We start from the raw sequence: 26001 nt of genomic DNA, 5'->3' as shown, positions 1-26001 counted from the left end.
TTTTATTTTTTCAGTGGGGAAGCTATCTTCACTTGTTCCTTTGCAGGCAACGTATACTGATGCAGCACCCCACTAGAATCTATATGCACATATACTTTTATTATATGTATTTATAAATACATATATTTATAAGGGAACAAGTAATAGCTTTATTCCATGCTGAAAAGAGAAGAAAGAAAACACATAGTTTCAGCTGTGAATCCTTCTTCAGGTGTAAGAAAGAGGGCAGACAGCAAAGCTTAAATAGCACAGAAGAACAAAACCTGGGAGAGGGGAGGAGGCAGGAGGGGCAGAGAAGCAGAGAGGCCACTCAGAAAGTGCAAAGTGGAGAGGGGTGAAGAAAGGTGTGAAGTCAAAAACCTGCATGAGAATAGAGAAGATTACACGAAAATAAGTCAGTAATTGAGAGAAGGGGGAAGTTGTGAACCTAGTTTCAGGATGAGTTTAGTTTCTGTAGTCTTTCTGCTATGGGAGTTGAGAAACCCTTCTTTGAAAAACAGAGACAGGGAGATCAGTGTGATCATGGCCATCAGAGGTGAAATGAGAAACTATGGGCTTGGAGAAATCTTTGATTTTCACAGCCCTAACAATGTTCTCTGAAGCAGTCTCCTAGTCTCCTTCCGGTTTCCCCAACGTAGATAGCTGGGCACTTTTTGCAGGAGATACAGTAAATGAGGTTGCTGGAGGTACATGATGCTGGGTGATCCAGAATTGACCTGAGAGGCACTGAATGAGCGTGTTGTTAGATATGTATTTGGAGGTCAAGAGAGCTGTGAACCAGAAGTTTACGTAAATTGGGTGGTCGGCGGTAAGAGATGATTGGGCGGTCGGAAAAAAGGGTACAGATGGAGGGATCGTCCTGTAAAATGGAGTAGTTGTTAATAATGGTCCTGGGGGTAGAAAGTGCGTTAGAGTGGTAGGGAAGCACCAAACGAATGCGGTTGTGAGACTGGGACTTCCCTGTTGAGTTGATGATCCGAGGGCTGTTTTTGGCCCACGTGAGGGCCCTATCGATAACACGGGTGGGGTATCCTCTGTTGGTGAAAAATGAAGTGCATTTTGAGTGCTTGGTTCTGGAAATCCATGTCTTCACTGCAGAGTCGACGTAGCCTGAGGAACTTCTAAAAAGGGAGAGAGTTTTTGATGTGAGTGGGGTGAAAAGAGCTGTACAGGAGGTAGCTGTGTGAATCTGTGGGTTTGTAATAGACCGAGGTAGAGAGTCATGGATGGTTAATAGATAAATTTACGTCTATAAACGGAAGAGTGGTGGAAGGTGTTAACTGAATATTTGAGGGATGGGTGAGAGCTAGTAAATTGATGCAGGAAGTTCTTTAGCTGGTCATTAGAGCATGTAGCAGCACCGACGCAGTCATCGATGTATCGCTTGTAGAGGTCAGGGACAAAGCCAGTATAGGAAGCAAAGAAGCGTTCTTCTACCCAGCCGACAAATAGCTAGGTCCCATCCTGGTGCCCATGGCGACTCCACTAACCTGCTGATAAAAAAGGTTATTAAATGAGAAGGCATTGAGTGTGAGAACGAATTCTGCAAGATGCACTACAGTGTGGGTGGGTGGATTGAGCTCTGCGCGTTTGTCTAGCATGTGCTTGAGGGCTGTAAGACCGTCATTGTGGGGAATGACGGTGTAGAGAGATGTGATATCCATGGTAAAAGTGTAGCATTCTGGACCCTGAAATTGGAAATCATTGAAAAGTTGGAGGGCATGGTTGGTGTCCTTTATATATGAGGGAAGCATTCCAACCAGCAGTCTCATAAGGCTGTCGAGAAAAGCAGAGATGAGTGTGGTAGGACAATTGCATGCTAAAACAACAGGGCGTCCAGGGGTGTCGGGTTTGTGGGTTTTGGGAAGGAGATAGAATTGGGATACCTGGGGATGTTCGACGATGAGACGGTTCGCCTCCTAGGGGAGCTCCTGGTTGCTGATAAAAAGAGAGATATAGTGGATACCACTTCCTTCTGGTAGTCTGTGGTAGGATCTTGTTGGACAGGACGATAGGCAGAAGTGTGAGTTAATTTTTTGGAGGCTTCCTTAATGTAAAGGTCTTTTTGCCACACCATAACAGCTCCTCCTTTGTCCGTTGGTTTGATAACAATACCATCCCGATTGCGGAGAGATTGGAGCGCCTGAATTTCTCCTTGGGTGAGGTTAGACCTGTGTTTCCTGGGTGTGGAAAGGGTCTTGGGAACTTGAATGCTGCATTGGTTAATAAAGTAATCAATGGGTGGAAAGCAGCCTGAAGGGGGAGTCCAAGAGCTCCGTTTAGGATTAATATTGTTAATGGCATCAGTGACCGGGTTGTTGTCCGCTACTGGTGAGGAGAAGTTGTCAGCAAAATGACCTTTGAGCTGAATCCTGTGGTAGAAACAGTTGAGGTCAACTTGGGTTTGAGGGATGTCCAGCTTCTTGGGGACTTTATATTTATAATACATGTATTTATTATAATATATTTATTTAAACAACATTTTTCATGTAAAATATACATTTTTTTAAAACTGTTTATGTTGTGCCAGAACACAATATACTGTAAATTGTGCTGGCTAAATACAGAATTCCTTGAAGTTATATATAGCACCATGTGGCCTAGGCCTCACCTCACAGGGGGGCCTCACCTAAGCCAAGGGTGCATGGTCCTCCACTTTAACCATTTGGCTGTGTTTCTCGACTTGAGTCGAATTTGGAACTTTTACCACATACTGTGATTCTCGACTAAAGTCCCCAGCTGTGAAAAAACACCCCCCTTTCAGTGCTGAATCTACCATTCTTGAGAAGTTTCAAAATGCCCGCCATAATCTTCCCATCATGCCATTCTTGACATTAAAATATTTTTTACCCTTCTTCCCAAACAATGAGGGGGCATCACAATGTGAAATGGCCCAGGCCTCATCTGAGCTCACGGAGGGCCTGGAGGTAAGAAATTACTTCACTGATGGAATTAAGGGCACAACAGACTGAGCAAACCCAAAGTGGAATTCAGTCGTGATGCCAGGGTTAATATCCCTACTCTTATGAACAGTGTCAGGGGATCTTTAATGACTAAGTAGGAAGGACATAAACGTTTTGTATGCACAGCATAATAAAACAAAACTAGTAAAATCTATGTTGAGTGTTTCCTTGCAAATTTTGCAAGAATGGTACAGTAATTATTTTCCCACCAGGTGTTAGGGACGGGCGAGGCAGCTTTTCCCCGTAGACCAGAAGATGGCGCTTTGGGAGCCCAGTTTCGACTTGACAGTCCACAACCTCTGGGTCGACCCTGAGTGCGGTTTTGCCACATACTGTAGCGTCAGTTTGTGTGTGAAAAAAACGATAGGGTTAAAATATAAACAAATCAGTATTGCCTTTTTCTGTGCTGCTGCTGTAGTGATCCCTGCGCCACCTGGGATTCACAGGTCACAGGAGAGGTGCGTTTGCTAAATACTTAAGTTAATTGTTTTTATTATGTATTTAAAATGTTATTTACAGTACAGTACTTTAGTGATGGTTTGTAACTGTTTAAAGTGAAAACAGTTGTCACCCCTCCCACTTTGTGACTCAAATAAGAACGGAAGTGCTACTACTATAATTTGCATTGATAAAATGTGTGTAGGCTATAAAATCAATAAGAAATTAACGAAATAAATAAGAAATGAATCGTGACCAAAATGTCAAAAAATACGTTGCAGTTATTAATGCTTTAAATAAATAATGTCTCCACCGATCCTAAAACGTGGATTGACATTTGTTTCATTGAAGTTGCATTTATATATAACTGCATTTGCCGTGTGTGAATGGTGAATAAGTATGACTAATAAAAGGATACACAAGATGTATAACGTCTTACAGAAATGGTTCAGGTGGGTAGCTGCGTCAGGTTAGCCAGGTTACGTTCCATAGTCCAGATAAAACTGGACTACACGAACAGATTAATACCAGCATCTCCCGAGTTATTGGGTATAAATAACCAATTATCACTTGGGCTGGAAGGGTCTTGAATACTGGGACTACCTGGGTGCCCCCATCCTAGCAGGGTTGTTGCTGAGAGATGCGTGGCTGATTGAGCTGAGACTTGTGCAAGGAGCAGTGTGGCCTGTCGCATGCAAGATGATAGTTCAGGTGGGTAGCTGCGTCAGCATGCGTTGGCTGCAAAGGAACAAGTAAAGGTACATTCCATGCTGAAAAGAAACACAACATTTCGGCTGTGGAGCCTTCTTCAGGCATGAAAGATGATGACTGGTTCAGTGATGACCGGGTGTGCTGAAGAGAGTTTGCATGGACAACATGGCCCCCTTGCTGGTGAAGGGGTGTTGATTGAGATGGTTAACAAGTTAACGATAAAATAAATGCATATTGCCTGACTCTGGTTGCCTGAGTCTGGTGATTATGCAAATAAAGAATGCATTGTTAAAATTTTGTTTGACACCACACTCTGACCATTAAAAATAAAAATAATATATCTTTTTAACAGGAGAATGCACAAATTTTATTTCAAGCTGGTTGATATTGTGGGTGGCATGGATTCATTTCTGTTTAAAAAGCATGTTTGAAGTTACTATTTCTGAGTTTGTTTAAATGTACCATTTCTAAATGTTCTCTGTCAAAAAGTATGTTCATAACCTTTTACTGAGCCATCCAGCTAAAGGAAAATAAGACTTTGAAACTAAAAAGTATATACATTGTTTTTCTTTTTTTCAAAATTTATTGAATGATCTTGTTCAAATACATTGATTGCATCAGCCAAAGCTACAGTAGATACAAAGTATTGGTGCCACCATTAAAGAAATTGCAATGGGCTAAGTAAAATATAGTAGCAAATACAATATATTTACACCATACATTTTCACACTTTACAATTTTCTATCCTTCTTTTTACTTCTATTTCCCCAAAATAAAGTGGAACAAACCTCATATAGCTTTTCTGAATTCAGCTCAATATTATGCTAAATTGTTTTGCTGTTATTCTAAATCCTCTAAATATGAGCCATACACCAAGTGGAATCTACTAGAAAATGATTAATAGTTACTTCTTCTATAATATTGCATATTGCATAATGTGCATATCACCATTAAGAAGTGAGTCTTTAAAGCTAAAATACAGGAAAAGAAAAACTGTTAGCTTAATATGTCTTTCCAGTTCTTGTTTAGGAAGACAAATACCTGTCAGTATGTTTAACTTTTGAAGTTCATATCTGCTGTATTCTGTTCTGTGTATTTATGATGACTGTGTTCCTTTGGCAGTAGACCTGGAATAATGGTATGATGTTTTGCAAATCAGGTGTACTGTTAGATAAGATGTTTGCTAAACACATTAATACATACTGTAGTAAATGAATCTTTGTGAGCAAATAAAACATGATTATATAAGCATCTGTTTATATACGTTAGAAATGTCCTTACATAAATACACAAGTTTCCAGTAAACAGGTACAAGACAATGCAAAAGGAAGTGTAAATGTCCAACATTATTTACTTTCAGCAGAAGCATTCTTGTTTAATTCACCTTCCTCTGACGTGTGACTGCTTACAGAAGTTGTGGGCTTTTCTGCGCCTTCAAAAAACTTCATCTTTTCTGAGTGCATTGTGTCTCTTAGCCTTTTGATTGCAGACGCTGTCCCTTCAGTTATCAGTTCAGTGGACCCCTCAGCAGTTTGATGTAGCTCAGTTCTCTGGGTTATAACAACTGTCTCCTTCTCGTTACCAGATTTTTCCTTTACTACATGCTTCTCCACAGACATGTGTGTTTTTGGGGGTTCTGTAATACTTTTGGCTGATTGATTGGTTGTCCAAGGTGCCGAACCTGCTTTTACAGTCACTTTTTGTATGGGCAGAGTCTGCACTGGGCTTGTTTCAGTGTAACTTATTTCTTGTTTTCTTGAAGTGATATCTTGTGCAGTTTTAGACAATGGGTTAAGCCATGCGGGCACTTTTGATGTGTCTTGTAATGATGAAATGACAGTGGCAGAGGGAGGAGAAGTGGCAGTGTCCATTTTCTCTGGTAAATGTGGTTCCAAAAGGATCAATTCAGTTCTTGCTGTGGAAGTAATAATATGGCTTGGGGATTTCAACCCACTGCCAGCAGTCATGACAGTAGGCTCTGAATATTTCACCCTGCATTTTGTAGGAGAGGCACCGGAGGGGGCTATTTGTTCATTAGTCATTTCAGAGCTAACATCAGCATAAGCATCAGATGACTTCAAAGAAGAAGTCAAACTAGTATCTCCCGCAGTATCACCGCCCTCCCCACTCTCACCTGTATCCCCACAGGGCTGGATGACCTGGTTGTCAGGATCTTTGGCAGTTTTTGAGGGTGACGAAATCCCAAGTTTTGGAAACTTAAACCAACTACCTTTATCAGTCTTTGCTGAAGTTTCTATTCGTATGGTTTCCGCTTTTTCTGGAGTTACAAGTGGCTTTTCCATTGCTCTGCTGATAAGGGAAGTGTTTTCTGTCTTACTGTCTTCGTGTGATGAATCACCAAAACCCAGCTTGGGAAACCTAAACCTTAATTTCCCAGACCTCTCCTTTTTATGTAGAATGTCTGTTTCCTTGGTTTCAGAGGTGGCTTCAAGGCATTCTTTAGCACCGAGGTCACCAGTTTGTAGGTTTGGGAGAATGACGTCAGCAGAAATTTGTTCTTTTTGATCGACTGTAAGAACACTACTACCCTCATTGTCACCCTTATTCACCCTCGAGTGAGAAATATCTGCTTGAGGAGATACCAATTGATCTTCAGTGTCCAATGAAGGGACATGGAATTCTAGATCGAATCCCTTAAGTAAATCTCCAAATGTAGGCAGATGAATTCTAGATGTTCTTGGTGTTGATGGAGATTTAAGTTCTACTTCAGGCCCTTTAACATCAAGATCTGGCTTTGAAATGGAAACATCAGCTTGTGCTTTTGGTTGTTGAACGTCTATCTCTGGGCCTTTGACTTTTGGGAGAGATATATCCATGTCTGGCATTTTGACTTTGGGCATTTGAAATTTGCTGTCTGGCTTCTCAATGACTACACGTGGTGCTTCAATGTCCACCCCTACTTTTCCTGATGGAACATCTATGTCAGGTTTCGAGATGTCGGTACTGACTTCTGGTGCTTCTGCTTTAACTTTTGGAGTTGAAAATCCAAATTTTGGAATTTTAAATTGAGGCATTTTAAATTTCCCATGAGAGCCCTCAATGTCAATGTCTTTATCTTTCACTTCTGCCTCAATCTTTGGACCTTTGATATCCACCTCTGTCCCTTTAATTTCTACTGCTCCTTCAGGAAAAGAAATATCTCCTTTTGGGAGGTTGACATCAATCTCAGCCTCTGGGACTTTCATATCTGCCTTAGAAATTCCAAACTTAGGCAATGATTTTTTTGGCTTCTTTAGTTTCACGTCAAGACCCTTTCCATCAATTTCTGGCATTTCTATTTTGCCTTCCACTGAGGGTGCCTCCACGTCTACTTCGGGAAACTTTGCTTGTATTTTAGCCTCTGGAAGCGTAATATCAACATCTGGATTGGGTGCATTAATATCCAGTCCTGTTCCTTTGACCTTTGGAAGGGAAATCCCAAACTTTGGCATTTTGAATTTGCTTCCTTCACCTTCTGTTTCAAGTCCTTTCCCTTTCAGGTCCACATCTAGATCTGGACCTGCAATGTCCATACTGGGGCCCTTGAGATCAACAGCAGGTTTTTCTCCTGACACTGTTAGCTGGGGTTTGGGAATCTTGACGTCAGCTGTAGTGCTGATTTCAGGGCTTTTAACATCCAGGTCTGCTTTTGGAAGAGAAATGTCCACTGTGGGTAAGGTTATGTCTCCTTGTATTTTAGGGGCTTTGATGTCCGGTGTGGAAATCCCAAAAGATGGCAATTTCATGTGAGGAAGCTGGAATTTTCCTCTCCCACCTTTGGCTTCAATTTCAGGAACATCAACCTTCCCTTCCAAAGCTGGAGCTTTAAATTCTACTTCAGGCCCCTTGACGTCAAGATCTGGCTTTGACACAGAAACGCCAGCCTGTGCTTTGGGTAGTTGAATGTCTATCTCTGGGCCTTTGACTCTGGGGAGAGATATATCCATGTCTGGCATTTTGACTTTGGGCATTTGAAATTTGCTGTCTGGCTTCTCAACGTCTACACGTGGTGCTTCAATGTCCACACCTACTTTTCCTGATGGAACATCTATGTCAGGCATCGAGATGTCGGTACTGACTTCTGGTGCTTCTGCTTTAACTTTTGGAGATGAAAATCCAAATTTGGGCATTTTAAAGGACGGCATTTTAAATTTCCCACGTGAGCCTTCAATATCAATGTCCTTATCTTTCACTTCTGCCTCAATCTTTGGACCTTTGATATCCACCTTTGGCCCTTTGATTTCTACTGCTCCTTCGGGCAGAGTAATGTCTCCCTTTGGGAGACTGACATCAATCTCAGCCTCTGGGGCTTTCATATCTGCCTTTGAAATTCCAAACTTGGGCAGAGATATTTTTGGCTTTGTTAATTTCACATCAAGACCCTTACCATCGATTTCTGGCATTTCTATTTTGCCTTCCACTGAGGGTGCCTCCACGTCTACTTCAGGAACTTTTGCTTGTATTTTAGCCTCTGGAAGCGTAATATCAACATCTGGCTTGGGTGCACTAATATCCAGTCCTGTTCCTTTGACCTTTGGAAGGGAAATCCCAGACTTTGGCAGTTTGAATTTGCTTCCTTCACCTTCTATTTCAAGTCCTTTCCCTTTCAGGTCCACATCTAGATCTGGACCTGCAATGTCCGTACTGGGGCCCTTGAGATCAACAGCAGGTTTTTCTCCTGACACTGTTAGCTGGGGTTTGGGAATCTTGACGTCAGCTGTAGTGCTGATTTCAGGGCTTTTAACATCCAGGTCTGCTTTTGGAAGAGAAATGTCCACTGTGGGTAAGGTTATGTCTCCTTGTATTTTAGGGGCTTTGATGTCTGGTGTGGAAATCCCAAAAGATGGCAATTTCATGTGAGGAAGCTGGAATTTTCCTCTCCCACCTTTGGCTTCAATTTCAGGAACATCAACCTTCCCTTCCAAAGCTGGAGCTTTAAATTCTACTTCAGGCCCCTTGATGTCAAGACCTGGCTTTGACACAGAAACACCAGCCTGTGCTTTGGGTAGTTGAATGTCTATCTCTGGGCCTTTGACTCTGGGGAGAGATATATCCATGTCTGGCATTTTGACTTTGGGCATTTGAAATTTGCTGTCTGGCTTCTCAATGACTACACGTGGTGCTTCAATGTCCACACCTACTTTTCCTGATGGAACATCTATGTCAGGCATCGAGATGTCGGTACTGACTTCTGGTGCTTCTGCTTTAACTTTTGGAGATGAAAATCCAAATTTGGGCATTTTAAAGGACGGCATTTTAAATTTCCCATGAGAGCCTTCAATATCAATGTCCTTATCTTTCACTTCTGCCTCAATCTTTGGACCTTTGATATCCACCTTTGGCCCTTTGATTTCTACTGCTCCTTCGGGCAGAGAAATGTCTCCCTTTGTGAGACTGACATCAATCTCAGCCTCTGGGGCTTTCATATCTGCCTTTGAAATTCCAAACTTGGGCAGAGATATTTTCGGCTTTGTTAATTTCACATCAAGACCCTTTCCATCGATTTCTGGCATTTCTATTTTGCCTTCCACTGAGGGTGCCTCCACTTCTACTTCAGGAACCTTTGCTTGTATTTTAGCCTCTGGAAGCGTAATATCAACATCTGGCTTGGGTGCACTAATATCCAGTCCTGTTCCTTTGACCTTTGGAAGGGAAATCCCAAACTTTGGCAGTTTGAATTTGCTTCCTTCACCTTCTGTTTCAAGTCCTTTCCCTTTCAGGTCCACATCTAGATCTGGACCTGCAATGTCCATACTGGGGCCCTTGAGATCAAAAGCAGGTTTTTCTCCTGACACTGTTAGCTGGGGTTTGGGAATCTTGACGTCAGCTGTAGTGCTGATTTCAGGGCTTTTAACATCCAGGTCTGCTTTTGGAAGAGTAATGTCCACTGTAGGTAAGGTTATGTCTCCTTGTATTTTAGGGGCTTTGATGTCTGGTGTGGAAATCCCGAAAGATGGTAATTTCATGTGAGGAAGGTGGAATTTTCCTCTCCCACCTTTGGCTTCAATTTCAGGAACATCAATCTTCCCTTCCAAAGCTGGAGCTTTAAATTCTACTTCAGGCCCCTTGACATCAAGATCTGGCTTTGACACAGAAACACCAGCCTGTGCTTTAGGTAGTTGAATGTCTATCTCTGGGCCTTTGACTCTGGGGAGAGATATATCCATGTCTGGCATTTTGACTTTGGGCATTTTAGATTTGCTGTCTGGCTTCTCAACGTCTACACGTGGTGCTTCAATGTCCACACCTACTTTTCCTGATGGAACATCTATGTCAGGTATCGAGATGTCGGTACTGACTTCTGGTGCTTCTGATTTAACTTTTGGAGATGAAAATCCAAATTTGGGCATTTTAAAAGAAGGCATTTTAAATTTCCCATGTGAGCCTTCAATATCAATGTCCTTATCTTTCACTTCTGCCTCAATCTTTGGACCTTTGATATCCACCTTTGGCCCTTTGATTTCTACTGCTCCTTCGGGCAGAGTAATGTCTCCCTTTGGGAGACTGACATCAATCTCAGCCTCTGGGGCTTTCATATCTGCCTTTGTAATTCCAAACTTGGGCAGAGATATTTTCGGCTTTGTTAATTTCACATCAAGACCCTTTCCATCGATTTCTGGCATTTCTATTTTGCCTTCCACTGAGGGTGCCTCCACGTCTACTTCAGGAACCTTTGCTTGTATTTTAGCCTCTGGAAGCGTAATATCAACATCTGGCTTGGGTGCACTAATATCCAGTCCTGTTCCTTTGACCTTTGGAAGGGAAATCCCAAACTTTGGCAGTTTCAATTTGCTTCCTTCACCTTCTATTTCAAGTCCTTTCCCTTTCAGGTCCACATTTAGATCTGGACCTGCAATGTCCATACTGGGGCCCTTGAGATCAAAAGCAGGTTTTTCTCCTGACACTGTTAGCTGGGGTTTGGGAATCTTGACGTCAGCTGTAGTGCTGATTTCAGGGCTTTTAACATCCAGGTCTGCTTTTGGAAGAGTAATGTCCACTGTAGGTAAGGTTATGTCTCCTTGTATTTTAGGGGCTTTGATGTCTGGTGTGGAAATCCCGAAAGATGGTAATTTCATGTGAGGAAGCTGGAATTTTCCTCTCCCACCTTTGGCTTCAATTTCAGGAACATCAACCTTCCCTTCCAAAGCTGGAGCTTTAAATTCTACTTCAGGCCCCTTGACGTCAAGATCTGGCTTTGACACAGAAACACCAGCCTGTGCTTTAGGTAGTTGAATGTCTATCTCTGGGCCTTTGACTCTGGGGAGAGATATATCCATGTCTGGCATTTTGACTTTGGGCATTTGAAATTTGCTGTCTGGCTTCTCAACGTCTACACGTGGTGCTTCAATGTCCACACCTACTTTTCCTGATGGAACATCTATGTCAGGCATCGAGATGTCGGTACTGACTTCTGGTGCTTCTGCTTTAACTTTTGGAGATGAAAATCCAAATTTGGGCATTTTAAAAGAAGGCATTTTAAATTTCCCATGTGAGCCTTCAATATCAATGTCCTTATCTTTCACTTCTGCCTCAATCTTTGGACCTTTGATATCCACCTTTGGCTCTTTGATTTCTACTGCTCCTTCGGGCAGAGTAATGTCTCCCTTTGTGAGACTGACATCAATCTCAGCCTCTGGGGCTTTCATATCTGCCTTTGAAATTCCAAATTTGGGCAGAGATATTTTCGGCTTTGTTAATTTCACATCAAGACCCTTTCCATCGATTTCTGGCATTTCTATTTTGCCTTCCACTGAGGGTGCCTTCACTTCTACTTCAGGAACCTTTGCTTGTATTTTAGCCTCTGGAAGCGTAATATCAACATCTGGCTTGGGTGCACTAATATCCAGTCCTGTTTCTTTGACCTTTGGAAGGGAAATCCCAAACTTTGGCATTTTGAATTTGCTTCCTTCACCTTCTATTTCAAGTCCTTTCCCTTTCAGGTCCACATCTAGATCTGGACCTGCAATGTCCATACTGGGGCCCTTGAGATCAACAGCAGGTTTTTCTCCTGACACTGTTAGCTGGGGTTTGGGAATCTTGACGTCAGCTGTAGTGCTGATTTCAGGGCTTTTAACATCCAGGTCTGCTTTTGGAAGAGAAATGTCCACTGTGGGTAAGGTTATGTCTCCTTTTATTTTAGGGGCTTTGATGTCTGGTGTGGAAATCCCAAAAGATGGCAATTTCATGTGAGGAAAGTGGAATTTTCCTCTCCCACCTTTGGCTTCAATTTCAGGAACATCAACCTTCCCTTCCAAAGCTGGAGCTTTAAATTCTACTTCAGGCCCCTTGACGTCAAGATCTGGCTTTGACACAGAAACACCAACCTGTGCTTTAGGTAGTTGAATGTCTATCTCTGGGCCTTTGACTCTGGGGAGAGATATATCCATGTCTGGCATTTTGACTTTGGGCGTTTGAAATTTGCTGTCTGGCTTCTCAACGTCTACACGTGGTGCTTCAATGTCCACACCTACTTTTCCTGATGGAACATCTATGTCAGGCATCGAGATGTCAGTACTGACTTCTGGTGCTTCTGCTTTAACTTTTGGAGATGAAAATCCAAATTTGGGCATTTTAAAGGACGGCATTTTAAATTTCCCATGAGAGCCTTCAAGATCAATGTCCTTATCTTTCACTTCTGCCTCAATCTTTGGACCTTTGATATCCACCTTTGGCCCTTTGATTTCTACTGCTCCTTCGGGCAGAGTAATGTCTCCCTTTGGGAGACTGACATCAATCTCAGCCTCTGGGGCTTTCATATCTGCCTTTGAAATTCCAAACTTGGGCAGAGATATTTTTGGCTTTGTTAATTTCACATCAAGACCCTTACTATCGATTTCTGGCATTTCTATTTTGCCTTCCACTGAGGGTGCCTCCACGTCTACTTCAGGAACCTTTGCTTGCATTTTAGCCTCTGGAAGCGTAATATGAACATCTGGCTTGGGTGCACTAATATCCAGTCCTGTTCCTTTGACCTTTGGAAGGGAAATCCCAAACTTTGGCAGTTTGAATTTGCTTCCTTCACCTTCTATTTCAAGTCCTTTTCCTTTCAGGTCCGCATCTAGATCTGGACCTGTAATGTCCATACTGGGGCCCTTGAGATCAACAGCAGGTTTTTCTCCTGACACTGTTAGCTGGGGTTTGGGAATCTTGACGTCAGCTGTAGTGCTGATTTCAGGGCTTTTAACATCCAGGTCTGCTTTTGGAAGAGAAATGTCCACTGTAGGTAAGGTTATGTCTCCTTGTATTTTAGGGGCTTTGATGTCCGGTGTGGAAATCCCAAAAGATGGCAATTTCATGTGAGGAAGCTGGAATTTTCCTCTCCCACCTTTGGCTTCAATTTCAGGAACATCAACCTTCCCTTCCAAAGCTGGAGCTTTAAATTCTACTTCAGGCCCCTTGACGTCAAGATCTGGCTTTGACACAGAAACACCAGCCTGTGCTTTAGGTAGTTGAATGTCTATCTCTGGGCCTTTGACTCTGGGGAGAGATATATCCATGTCTGGCATTTTGACTTTGGGCATTTGAAATTTGCTGTCTGGCTTCTCAACGTCTACACGTGGTGCTTCAATGTCCACACCTACTTTTCCTGATGGAACATCTATGTCAGGCATCGAGATGTCGGTACTGACTTCTGGTGCTTCTGCTTTAACTTTTGGAGATGAAAATCCAAATTTGGGCATTTTAAAGGACGGCATTTTAAATTTCCCATGAGAGCCTTCAATATCAATGTCCTTATCTTTTACTTCTCCCTCAATCTTTGGACCTTTGATATCCACCTTTGGCCCTTTGATTTCTACTGCTCCTTCGGGCAGAGTAATGTCTCCCTTTGGGAGACTGACATCAATCTCAGCCTCTGGGGCTTTCATATCTGCCTTTGAAATTCCAAACTTGGGCAGAGATATTTTCGGCTTTCTTAATTTCACATCAAGACCCTTTTCATCGATTTCTGGCATTTCTATTTTGCCTTCCACTGAGGGTGCCTCCACTTCTACTTCAGGAACCTTTGCTTGTATTTTAGCCTCTGGACGCGTAATATCAACATCTGGCTTGGGTGCACTAATATCCAGTTCTGTTCCTTTGACCTTTGGAAGGGAAATCCCAAACTTTGGCAGTTTCAATTTGCTTCCTTCACCTTCTATTTCAAGTCCTTTTCCTTTCAGGTCCACATCTAGATCTGGACCTGTAATGTCCATACTGGGGCCCTTGAGATCAACAGCAGGTTTTTCTCCTGACACTGTTAGCTGGGGTTTGGGAATCTTGACCTCAGCTGTAGTGCTGATTTCAGGGCTTTTAACATCCAGGTCTGCTTTTGGAAGAGAAATGTCCACTGTAGGTAAGGTTATGTCTCCTTGTATTTTAGGGGCTTTGATGTCCGGTGTGGAAATCCCAAAAGATGGCAATTTCATGTGAGGAAGCTGGAATTTTCCTCTCCCACCTTTGGCTTCAATTTCAGGAACATCAACCTTCCCTTCCAAAGCTGGAGCTTTAAATTCTACTTCAGGCCCCTTGACGTCAAGATCTGGCTTTGACACAGAAACACCAGCCTGTGCTTTTGGTAGTTGAGTGTCTATCTCTGGGCCTTTGACTCTGGGGAGAGATATATCCATGTCTGGCATTTTGACTTTGGGCATTTGAAATTTGCTGTCTGGCTTCTCAACGTCTACACGTGGTGCTTCAATGTCCACACCTACTTTTCCTGATGGAACATCTATGTCAGGCATCGAGATGTCGGTACTGACTTCTGGTGCTTCTGCTTTAACTTTTGGAGATGAAAATCCAAATTTGGGCATTTTAAAGGACGGCATTTTAAATTTCCCATGAGAGCCTTCAATATCAATGTCCTTATCTTTTACTTCTCCCTCAATCTTTGGACCTTTGATATCCACCTTTGGCCCTTTGATTTCTACTGCTCCTTCGGGCAGAGTAATGTCTCCCTTTGGGAGACTGACATCAATCTCAGCCTCTGGGGCTTTCATATCTGCCTTTGAAATTCCAAACTTGGGCAGAGATATTTTCGGCTTTGTTAATTTCACATCAAGACCCTTTTCATCGATTTCTGGCATTTCTATTTTGCCTTCCACTGAGGGTGCCTCCACTTCTACTTCAGGAACCTTTGCTTGTATTTTAGCCTCTGGAAGCGTAATATCAACATCTGGCTTGGGTGCACTAATATCCAGTTCTGTTCCTTTGACCTTTGGAAGGGAAATCCCAAACTTTGGCAGTTTGAATTTGCTCCCTTCACCTTCTATTTCAAGTCCTTTTCCTTTCAGGTCCGCATCTAGATCTGAACCTGTAATGTCCATACTGGGGCCCTTGAGATCAACAGCAGGTTTTTCTCCTGACACTGTTAGCTGGGGTTTGGGAATCTTGACGTCAGCTGTAGTGCTGATTTCAGGGCTTTTAACATCCAGGTCTGCTTTTGGAAGAGAAATGTCCACTGTAGGTAAGGTTAGGTCTCCTTGTATTTTAGGGGCTTTGATGTCCGGTGTGGAAATCCCAAAAGATGGCAATTTCATGTGAGGAAGCTGGAATTTTCCTCTCCCACCTTTGGCTTCAATTTCAGGAACATCAACCTTCCCTTCCAAAGCTGGAGCTTTAAATTCTACTTCAGGCCCCTTGACGTCAAGATCTGGCTTTGACACAGAAACACCAGCCTGTGCTTTAGGTAGTTGAATGTCTATCTCTGGGCCTTTGACTCTGGGGAGAGTTATATCCATGTCTGGCATTTTGACTTTGGGCATTTGAAATTTGCTGTCTGGCTTCTCAACGTCTACACGTGGTGCTTCAATGTCCACACCTACTTTTCCTGATGGAACATCTATGTCAGGCATCGAGATGTCAGTACTGACTTCTGGTGCTTCTGCTTTAACTTTTGGAGATGAAAATCCAAATTTGGGCATTTTAAAGGACGGCATTTTAAATTTCCCATGAGAGCCTTCAATATCAATGTCCTTATCTTTCACTTCTGCCTCAATCTTTGGACCTTTGATATCCACCTTTGGCCCTTTGATTTCTACTGCTCCTTCGGGCAGAGTAATGTCTCCCTTTGGGAGACTGACATCAATCTCAGCCTCTGGGGCTTTCATATCTGCCTTTGAAATTCCAAACTTGGACAGAGATATTTTCGGCTTTGTTAATTTCACATCAAGACCCTTTTCATCGATTTCTGGCATTTCTATTTTGCCTTCCACTGAGGGTGCCTCCACTTCTACTTCAGGAACCTTTGCTTGTATTTTAGCCTCTGGAAGCGTAATATCAACATCTGGCTTGGGTGCACTAATATCCAGTTCTGTTCCTTTGACCTTTGGAAGGGAAATCCCAAACTTTGGCAGTTTGAATTTGCTTCCTTCACCTTCTATTTCAAGTCCTTTTCCTTTCAGGTCCGCATCTAGATCTGAACCTGTAATGTCCATACTGGGGCCCTTGAGATCAACAGCAGGTTTTTCTCCTGACACTGTTAGCTGGGGTTTGGGAATCTTGACGTCAGCTGTAGTGCTGATTTCAGGGCTTTTAACATCCAGGTCTGCTTTTGGAAGAGAAATGTCCACTGTAGGTAAGGTTATGTCTCCTTGTATTTTAGGGGCCTTGATGTCCGGTGTGGAAATCCCAAAAGATGGCAATTTCATGTGAGGAAGCTGGAATTTTCCTCTCCCACCTTTGGCTTCAATTTCAGGAACATCAACCTTCCCTTCCAAAGCTGGAGCTTTAAATTCTACTTCAGGCCCCTTGACGTCAAGATCTGGCTTTGACACAGAAACACCAGCCTGTGCTTTAGGTAGTTGAATGTCTATCTCTGGGCCTTTGACTCTGGGGAGAGATATATCCATGTCTGGCATTTTGACTTTGGACATTTGAAATTTGCTGTCTGGCTTCTCAACGTCTACACGTGGTGCTTCAATGTCCACACCTACTTTTCCTGATGGAACATCTATGTCAGGCATCGAGATGTCAGTACTGACTTCTGGTGCTTCTGCTTTAACTTTTGGAGATGAAAATCCAAATTTGGGCATTTTAAAGGACGGCATTTTAAATTTCCCACGTGAGCCTTCAATATCAATGTCCTTATCTTTCACTTCTGCCTCAATCTTTGGACCTTTGATCTCTACATCTGGCCCTTTGATTTCTACTGCTCCTTCGGGCAGAGAAATGTCTCCCTTTGGGAGACTGACATCAATCTCAGCCTCTGCCTCTGGGGCTTTCATATCTGCCTTTGAAATTCCAAACTTGGGCAGAGATATTTTCGGCTTTGTTAATTTCACATCAAGACCCTTTCCATCGATTTCTGGCATTTCTATTTTGCGTTCCACTGAGGGTGCCTCCATGTCTATTTCAGGAACCTTTGCTTGTATTTTAGCCTCTGGAAGCGTAATATCAACATCTGGCTTGGGTGCACTAATATCCAGTCCTGTTCCTTTGACCTTTGGAAGGGAAATCCCAAACTTTGGCAGTTTGAATTTGCTTCCTTCACCTTCTATTTCAAGTCCTTTCCCTTTCAGGTCCACATCTAGATCTGGACCTGCAATGTCCATACTGGGGCCCTTGAGATCAACAGCAGGTTTTTCTCCTGACACTGTTAGCTGGGGTTTGGGAATCTTGACGTCAGCTGTAGTGCTGATTTCAGGGCTTTTAACATCCAGGTCTGCTTTTGGAAGAGAAATGTCCACTGCGGGTAAGGTTATGTCTCCTTGTATTTTAGGGGCTTTGATGTCCGGTGTGGAAATCCCAAAAGATGGCAGTTTCATGTGAGGAAGCTGGAATTTTCCTCTCCCACCTTTGGCTTCAATTTCAGGAACATCAACCTTCCCTTCCAAAGCTGGAGCTTCAAATTCTACTTCAGGCCCTTTGACGTCAAGATCTGGCTTTGACACAGAAACACCAGCCTGTGCTTTAGGTAGTTGAATGTCTATCTCTGGGCCTTTGACTCTGGGGAGAGATATATCCATGTCTGGCATTTTGACTTTGGGCATTTGAAATTTGCTGTCTGGCTTCTCAACGTCTACACGTGGTGCTTCAATGTCCACACCTACTTTTCCTGATGGAACATCTATGTCAGGCATCGAGATGTCAGTACTGACTTCTGGTGCTTCTGCTTTAACTTTTGGAGATGAAAATCCAAATTTGGGCATTTTAAAGGACGGCATTTTAAATTTCCCATGTGAGCCTTCAATATCAATGTCCTTATCTTTCACTTCTGCCTCAATCTTTGGACCTTTGATCTCTACATCTGGCCCTTTGATTTCTGCTGCTCCTTCGGGCAGAGAAATGTCTCCCTTTGGGAGACTGACATCAATCTCAGCCTCTGCCTCTGGGGCTTTCATATCTGCCTTTGAAATTCCAAACATGGGCAGAGATATTTTCGGCTTTGTTAATTTCACATCAAGACCCTTTCCAGCGATTTCTGGCATTTCTATTTTGCGTTCCACTGCGGGTGCCTCCACTTCTACTTCAGGAACCTTTGCTTGTATTTTAGCCTCTGGAAGCGTAATATCAACATCTGGCTTGGGTGCACTAATATCCAGTCCTGTTCCTTTGACCTTTGGAAGGGAAATCCCAAACTTTGGCATTTTGAATTTGCTTCCTTCACCTTCTATTTCAAGTCCTTTCCCTTTCAGGTCCACATCTAGATCTGGACCTGCAATGTCCATACTGGGGCCCTTGAGATCAACAGCAGGTTTTTCTCCTGACACTGTTAGCTGGGGTTTGGGAATCTTGACGTCAGCTGTAGTGCTGATTTCAGGGCTTTTAACATCCAGGTCTGCTTTTGGAAGAGAAATGTCCACTGTGGGTAAGGTTATGTCTCCTTGTATTTTAGGGGCTTTGATGTCCGGTGTGGAAATCCCAAAAGATGGCAGTTTCATGTGAGGAAGCTGGAATTTTCCTCTCCCACCTTTGGCTTCAATTTCAGGAACATCAACCTTCCCTTCCAAAGCTGGAGCTTCAAATTCTACTTCAGGCCCCTTGACGTCAAGATCTGGCTTTGACACAGAAACACCAGCCTGTGCTTTTGGTAGTTGAGTGTCTATCTCTGGGCCTTTGACTCTGGGGAGAGATATATCCATGTCTGGCATTTTGACTTTGGACATTTGAAATTTGCTGTCTGGCTTCTCAACGTCTACACTTGGTGCTTCAATGTCCACACCTACTTTTCCCGATGGAACATCTATGTCAGGCATCGAGATGTCGGTACTGACTTCTGGTGCTTCTGCTTTAACTTTTGGAGATGAAAATCCATATTTGGGCATTTTAAAGGACGGCATTTTAAATTTCCCATGAGAGCCTTCAATATCAATGTCCTTATCTTTCACTTCTGCCTCAATCTTTGGACCTTTGATATCCACCTTTGGCCCTTTGATTTCTACTGCTCCTTCGGGCAGAGTAATGTCTCCCTTTGGGAGACTGACATCAATCTCAGCCTCTGGGGCTTTCATATCTGCCTTTGAAATTCCAAACTTGGGCAGAGATATTTTCGGCTTTGTTAATTTCACATCAAGACCCTTTCCATCGATTTCTGGCATTTCTATTTTGCCTTCCACTGAGGGTGCCTCCACTTCTACCTCAGGAACCTTTGCTTGTATTTTAGCCTCTGGAAGCGTAATATCAACATCTGGCTTGGGTGCATTAATATCCAGTCCTGTTCCTTTGACCTTTGGAAGGGAAATCCCAAACTTTGGCAGTTTGAATTTGCTTCCTTCATCTTCTATTTCAAGTCCTTTCCCTTTCAGTTCCACATTTAGATCTGGACCTGCAATGTCCATACTGGGGCCCTTGAGATCAACAGCAGGTTTTTCTCCTGACACTGTTAGCTGGGGTTTGGGAATCTGGACGTCAGCTGTAGTGCTGATTTCAGGGATTTTAACATCCGGGTCTGCTTTTGGAAGAGAAATGTCCACTGTGGGTAAGGTTATGTCTCCTTGTATTTTAGGGGCTTTGATGTCTGGTGTGGAAATCCCAAAAGATGGCAATTTCATGTGAGGAAGCTGGAATTTTCCTCTCCCACCTTTGGCTTCAATTTCAGGAACATCAACCTTCCCTTCCAAAGCTGGAGCTTTAAATTCTACTTCAGGCCCCTTGACGTCAAGATCTGGCTTTGACACAGAAACACCAGCCTGTGCTTTTGGTAGTTGAATGTCTATCTCTGAGCCTTTGACTCTGGGGAGAGATATATCCATGTCTGGCATTTTGACTTTGGGCATTTGAAATTTGCTGTCTGGCTTCTCAACGTCTACACGTGGTGCTTCAATGTCCACACCTACTTTTCCCGATGGAACATCTATGTCAGGCATCGAGATGTCGGTACTGACTTCTGGTGCTTCTGCTTTAACTTTTGGAGATGAAAATCCAAATTTGGGCATTTTAAAGGACGGCATTTTAAATTTCCCATGAGAGCCTTCAATATCAATGTCCTTATCTTTCACTTCTGCCTCAGTCTTTGGACCTTTGATATCCACCTTTGGCCCTTTGATTTCTACTGCTCCTTCGGGCAGAGTAATGTCTCCCTTTGGGAGACTGACATCAATCTCAGCCTCTGGGGCTTTCATATCTGCCTTTGAAATTCCAAACTTGGGCAGAGATATTTTCGGCTTTGTTAATTTCACATCAAGACCCTTTCCATCGATTTCTGGCATTTCTATTTTGCCTTCCACTGAGGGTGCCTCCACTTCTACTTTAGGAACCTTTGCTTGTATTTTAGCCTCTGGAAGCGTAATATCAACATCTGGCTTGGGTGCACTAATATCCAGTCCTGTTCCTTTGACCTTTGGAAGGGAAATCCCAAACTTTGGCAGTTTGAATTTGCTTCCTTCACCTTCTATTTCAAGTCCTTTCCCTTTCAGGTCCACATTTAGATCTGGACCTGCAATGTCCATACTGGGGCCCTTGAGATCAACAGCAGGTTTTTCTCCTGACACTGTTAGCTGGGGTTTGGGAATTTGGACGTCAGCTGTAGTGCTGATTTCAGGGATTTTAACATCCGGGTCTGCTTTTGGAAGAGAAATGTCCACTGTGGGTAAGGTTATGTCTCCTTGTATTTTAGGGGCTTTGATGTCCGGTGTGGAAATCCCAAAAGATGGCAATTTCATGTGAGGAAGCTGGAATTTTCCTCTCCCACCTTTGGCTTCAATTTCAGGAACATCAACCTTCCCTTCCAAAACTGGAGCTTTAAATTCTACTTCAGGCCCCTTGACGTCAAGATCTGGCTTTGACACAGAAACACCAGCCTGTGCTTTTGGTAGTTGAGTGTCTATCTCTGGGCCTTTGACTCTGGGGAGAGATATATCCATGTCTGGCATTTTGACTTTGGGCATTTGAAATTTGCTGTCTGGCTTCTCAACGTCTACACATGGTGTTTTAATGTCCACACCTACTTTTCTTGATGGAACATCTATGTCAGGCATCGAGATGTCAGCACTGACTTCTGGTGCTTCTGCTTGAGCTTTTGGAGTTGAAAATCCAAATGTGGTCATTTTAAAGGACGGTATTTTAAATTTCCCATGAGAGCCTTCAATGTCAATGTCCTGGTCTTTCACTTCTGCTTCAATCTTTGGAACTTTGATTTCTACTGCTCCTTTGAGAAGAGAAATGTCTCCCTGTGGGAGACTGACATCAGTCTCACCCTCTGGGGCTTTCATATCTGCCTTTGAAATTCCAGACTTGGGCAAAGATATTTTCGGCTTTGTTAATTTTATGTCAAGACCCTTTCCATCAATTTCTGGCACTTCTATTTTGCCTTCCACTGAGGGTGCCTCCACGTCTACTTCAGGAACCTTTGCTTGTATTTTAGCCTCTGGAAGCGTAATATCAACATCTGGCTTGGGTGCACTGATATCCAATCCTGTTCCTTTGACCCTAGGAAGGGAAATCCCAAACTTTGGCATTTTGAATTTGCTTCCTTCACCTTCTGTTTCAGGTCCTTTCCCTTTCAGGTCCACATCTAGATCTGGACCTGCAATGTCCACACTGGGGCCCTTGAGATCAACAGCAGGTTTTTCTCCTGACACTGTTAGCTGGGGTTTGGGAATCTTGACGTCAGCTGTAGTGCTGATTTCAGGGCTTTTAACATCCAGGTCTGCTTTTGGAAGAGAAATGTCCACTGTGGGTAAGGTTATGTCTCCTTGTATTTTAGGGGCTTTGATGTCTGGTGTGGAAACCCCAAAAGATGGTAATTTGACGTGAGGACGCTGGAATTTTCCTCTCCCACCTTTGGCTTCAATTTCAGGAACATCAACCTTTCCTTCCAAAACTGGAGCTTTAAATTCTACTTCAGTCCCCTTGACATCAAGATCTGGCTTTGACATGGAAACACCAGCGTGTGCTTTGGGTAGTTGAATGTCTATCTCTGGGCCTTTGACTTTGGGAAGAGATTTATCCAAGTCTGGCATTTTGACTTTAGGCAGTTGAGGTTTGCTGTCTGGCTTCTCAATGTCTGCATTTGGTGCTTTTATGTCATCTATGGGTGTGTCAATGTCCACACCTACTTTTCCTGATGGAGCATCTATGTCGGGGATTGAGATGTCGGCACTGATTTCTGGTGCTTCTGCTTGAACTTTTGGAGTTGAAAATCCAAATTTGGGCATTTTAAAAGAAGGCATTTTAAATTTCCCATGAGAGCCTTCAATGTCAACATCCTTGTCTTGCCCTTCTGCTTCCAACTGGGGTGTGGTCATCTTGACGTCAGCTGTAGTGCTGATTTCAGGGCTTTTAACATCCAGGTCTGCTTTTGGAAGAGAAATCTCCATTGTGGGTAAGGTTATGTCTCCTTCTATCTTTGGAGCTGCTTGTGTTCTGTCTTTTGTAGTCGAAAAAATAGTTTTCGGTTTTTCAATTGAAGGTATTTGAAATGTGTCTGCTGCTCTTCTAATTTCGGTATCCTTATATTTCTCTTTGTCTCTCAGCATTGGTTCTTTGATTTCTGTCTTTGCACTTTTAATTGGTTTTTGTGGCACATCATCAGAAAAGAGTTCTGTCTTTGTGATTTGGTGATGCGTATCAAATCCAGAGATTTCCATTTTTGGAAGCTTGAACTTTGTGATATTCAAATTGCTTCTTGTTTGTATATCTTCACCTTCTACATGTGTATTTGAGGGATGTAATTTTATCCTTTTTATTTCATTTCCGATCTCTCCTGGCAGAGAGAGATGTTCTTCTGTAAAATGGACATCCACTTGTACTGGAGTGGCTTCTGTGCCTTTTTCTATACATGGAATCTTGAATGTTCCCTTCGGTGCTGTGCCCCGTATAGATTGTATCTCAGTATCCTCTCTGAGCTGAATGTGAAGTGGCGTTTCTTCTTTATGCATCTCACCTTTTGAATGTGAAACTTCTGCTGTAGTAATGCTTTTTCCTTTGCTTTCTTTCACATCTGTCATTGTGATTTTTTCGTGGACATCAAGATCAGAGAGGTCGATTTTAGGCAACTTGAACTCATGTAGTTTTGATTTGCTCATCGCTCCTATCACATTATCTACATCCAGTTCTGGATGAATTCTTGTAGCTTGAATTTCCATCTGTGGAATATCAGTCTTTCTTATGGATTGTGAAAGATCTAGTTCACTTTTTGTTTCTGTAATTTTAATTCCAGTTACTGGTTGTAATAAAGAGGCTTCAGCTTCAGTCGTAGTTTTATCAGATTTGTTTAGATCTTCTTCTTTCTCTGTTGTTTTCACATTGGGGAGAGAGATAACTGATTTTGGAATTTTAGGTTTATATAGGTCAGTTTTCTTTCCTTGTGTTGGCTGTTCTAATTTGGTGTCTTTTGTTTCTGTCTGTGGCTTACTCTTGTGTACATCCCCTTTAAGGAAAGGAGAATCTTTGTCTGAAGCACAGACATCACCGCTGTCAAACTTTGGAGTTTGCATTTCTGTTTCTGAACTTCTTGGTTGTATCCCTTTTTTGCTCATTTCCACCTGTTGACTTCTGGTGATAATGCTGTGTGTTTCCTGCTCTGGAACATGCTTACTTTTGCCTTTAATTATCTTTTCAGCTTCTATCTTTGGTGCCTTCTGTTCACCCACGGCTTCTTTTCTAGCTGGAACATCTACTGGTGCTATGCCAAGTTCAGGATCCCCTTTCCTTGACATCTTGATTTTGCTCTTTTCAGCATGAGCCAAAACAGCTGGAGGTTCCATTTTAGCTTCGTAAGATTTTAGAACAGATTTAATTGTTGGTGAAGGAAGGCTCTTTTCTCTGCTTTCCATTTCCATCTCTAGGGTTGGTGCCTGCATGTGTAGGGATGCAGTAGGTTGTACATTTTCAGACTTCCCTTCAGGTCCTGCTTTTTGATAATCCTCAGATTTCAGCTGCTGTGCTTTATCTGTTATTCTCGCTTTTGGCTTCTTCACATCAACTTTAACACTGGATCTATTAGAATCTATTTTTTGAGTGCTTATATCAATGGAAAGTTGACGGCCTTTCAGCTCAGCATGTGATATTACATTTGGAATAACTGGGGCATCTCTTAATTCCAGATTTTCAGGAGTTCTAACTCCAGCTTCACTAGTGTGGAGCTCAAATTGAAACTCAGGTCCTAGACCATGTGGTGAAGCTTTTAGAATTAATGTCTGAGGTGCCATTGCTTGTGGTTCAGGACTTATGTCTCCTTTCTCTTTTCCCCTTATATTCACTTTTAGTTCTGATCTAAGTTTCTTCTTCCTTCTTTTTCCTTCTGGAGTTCTTTTGTTTTTAATTTGTTCTTCACCAGGTTCAACAAGAATATCACCAGATTTTGGTCCACAAATGGAAATGTCAGCCGTTTTGAGTGTTTTGTCCAGGGCGATGAGTTCTGCTTTATATTGGCTGATTTCAACTTCAGGGCCTGTCACATTTGGAAATGAACTCTTATCGTTTACCTTTGAGGTGTCTTTACTTCCATTTGCATCTAATGCACAGATTTCTGGTATTTCCTTTTCTGTAAGATATTTCTCAGTCACTTCCAAATGTTCTGACGTTTCTGCTACAGTATCGTTATCGTGTTGATCCATTGATTTGCCCTTAAGGCTCCTCATTCCCAGGCTTGGCAGCTTTATCTTTGACCTCTTTGTTTTGGTTTTCGGAGGCTCCTGAGACTTGTTTGGAGATTCTGTGTCACTTGTTGTCGGACTCATATCCAAGGTTTTTTGCTCCTCTGCTTCTGATGTGCTGTGAGATCTTTTGAAGTACGTCTTTCTCTCCCTTGTAAACGATGGGAACTTAGGCCAGGAAATTCTGGCCTCTTGTCGTCGGGGAGTTTTGGTTCGTCCTCTTTCCACAGTTGTTTCTGTTTCTCCCTGAGGGAATTATAGAAAACAATCAGTGCTTATTATTGGTTTAGGGGGCAATCACTTTTTCACACAAGGCCATGTAGGTTTGGATTTTTTTTTTCCCTTAATAATAAAAACCTTCATTTAAAAACTGCATTTTGTGTTTACTTGTGTTATCTTTGTCTAATATTTCAATTTGTTTGATGATCTGAAACATTTCAGTGTGACAAACATGCAAAAAAATAAGAAATCAGGAAGGGGGCAAACACTTTTTCACACCACTGTATATAGCTTAAAAACTCTTGTTCTCATTTTGGAATATTTGGATGCACACTGTATTGGACTACATTTCACTGAAATATTTAGACATAAAAAAAGAATCGTGATGTTTAGTCAGCAATATCTTCTGACTGTGGAGCCGAACTTCATAATATCGTAATAGAATTCATCTCCTTTTTTACTGGGCTATCTATACTGCGGATTTCACTGCTAGTTTTCAATATTTTTTAATCATAATTTTTATTTTTTTTGCAAATCATTTGCAATTCTGAAGCAATATAAAGCATATAAAATATAAAACAATATAATGTGTATTATCAAAAGGGGTTGTAGACATTTTCTTCTTACAATTTGTCTGATTTTCCTTTTTGCCAGTT

General features: G+C 42.4%; 1 protein-coding gene across 1 annotated transcript in view; it reads right to left on the bottom strand.

The window, feature by feature from the left end:
- Positions 1 to 4675: 4675 nt before the first annotated feature.
- Positions 4676 to 26001, bottom strand: part of LOC148828383 (uncharacterized) — a 37654-nt gene continuing 16328 nt past the window's right edge. The window contains exon 7 of the mRNA XM_088924616.1: positions 4676 to 25372. Coding sequence (XP_088780742.1) covers positions 5459 to 25372 — 19914 coding nt within the window. The 3' untranslated portion in view covers positions 4676 to 5458. The remainder of the gene's footprint in view (positions 25373 to 26001) is intronic.

The sequence above is a fragment of the Atractosteus spatula genome, chromosome 9 (genome assembly GCF_055471065.1).
Source record: "Atractosteus spatula isolate fAtrSpa1 chromosome 9, fAtrSpa1.hap1, whole genome shotgun sequence".
Taxonomy (NCBI): Eukaryota; Metazoa; Chordata; class Actinopteri; order Semionotiformes; family Lepisosteidae; genus Atractosteus; species Atractosteus spatula.
Note: the sequence above shows the minus strand (reverse complement) of the source record. Positions and strands in the feature narration are given on the sequence as shown.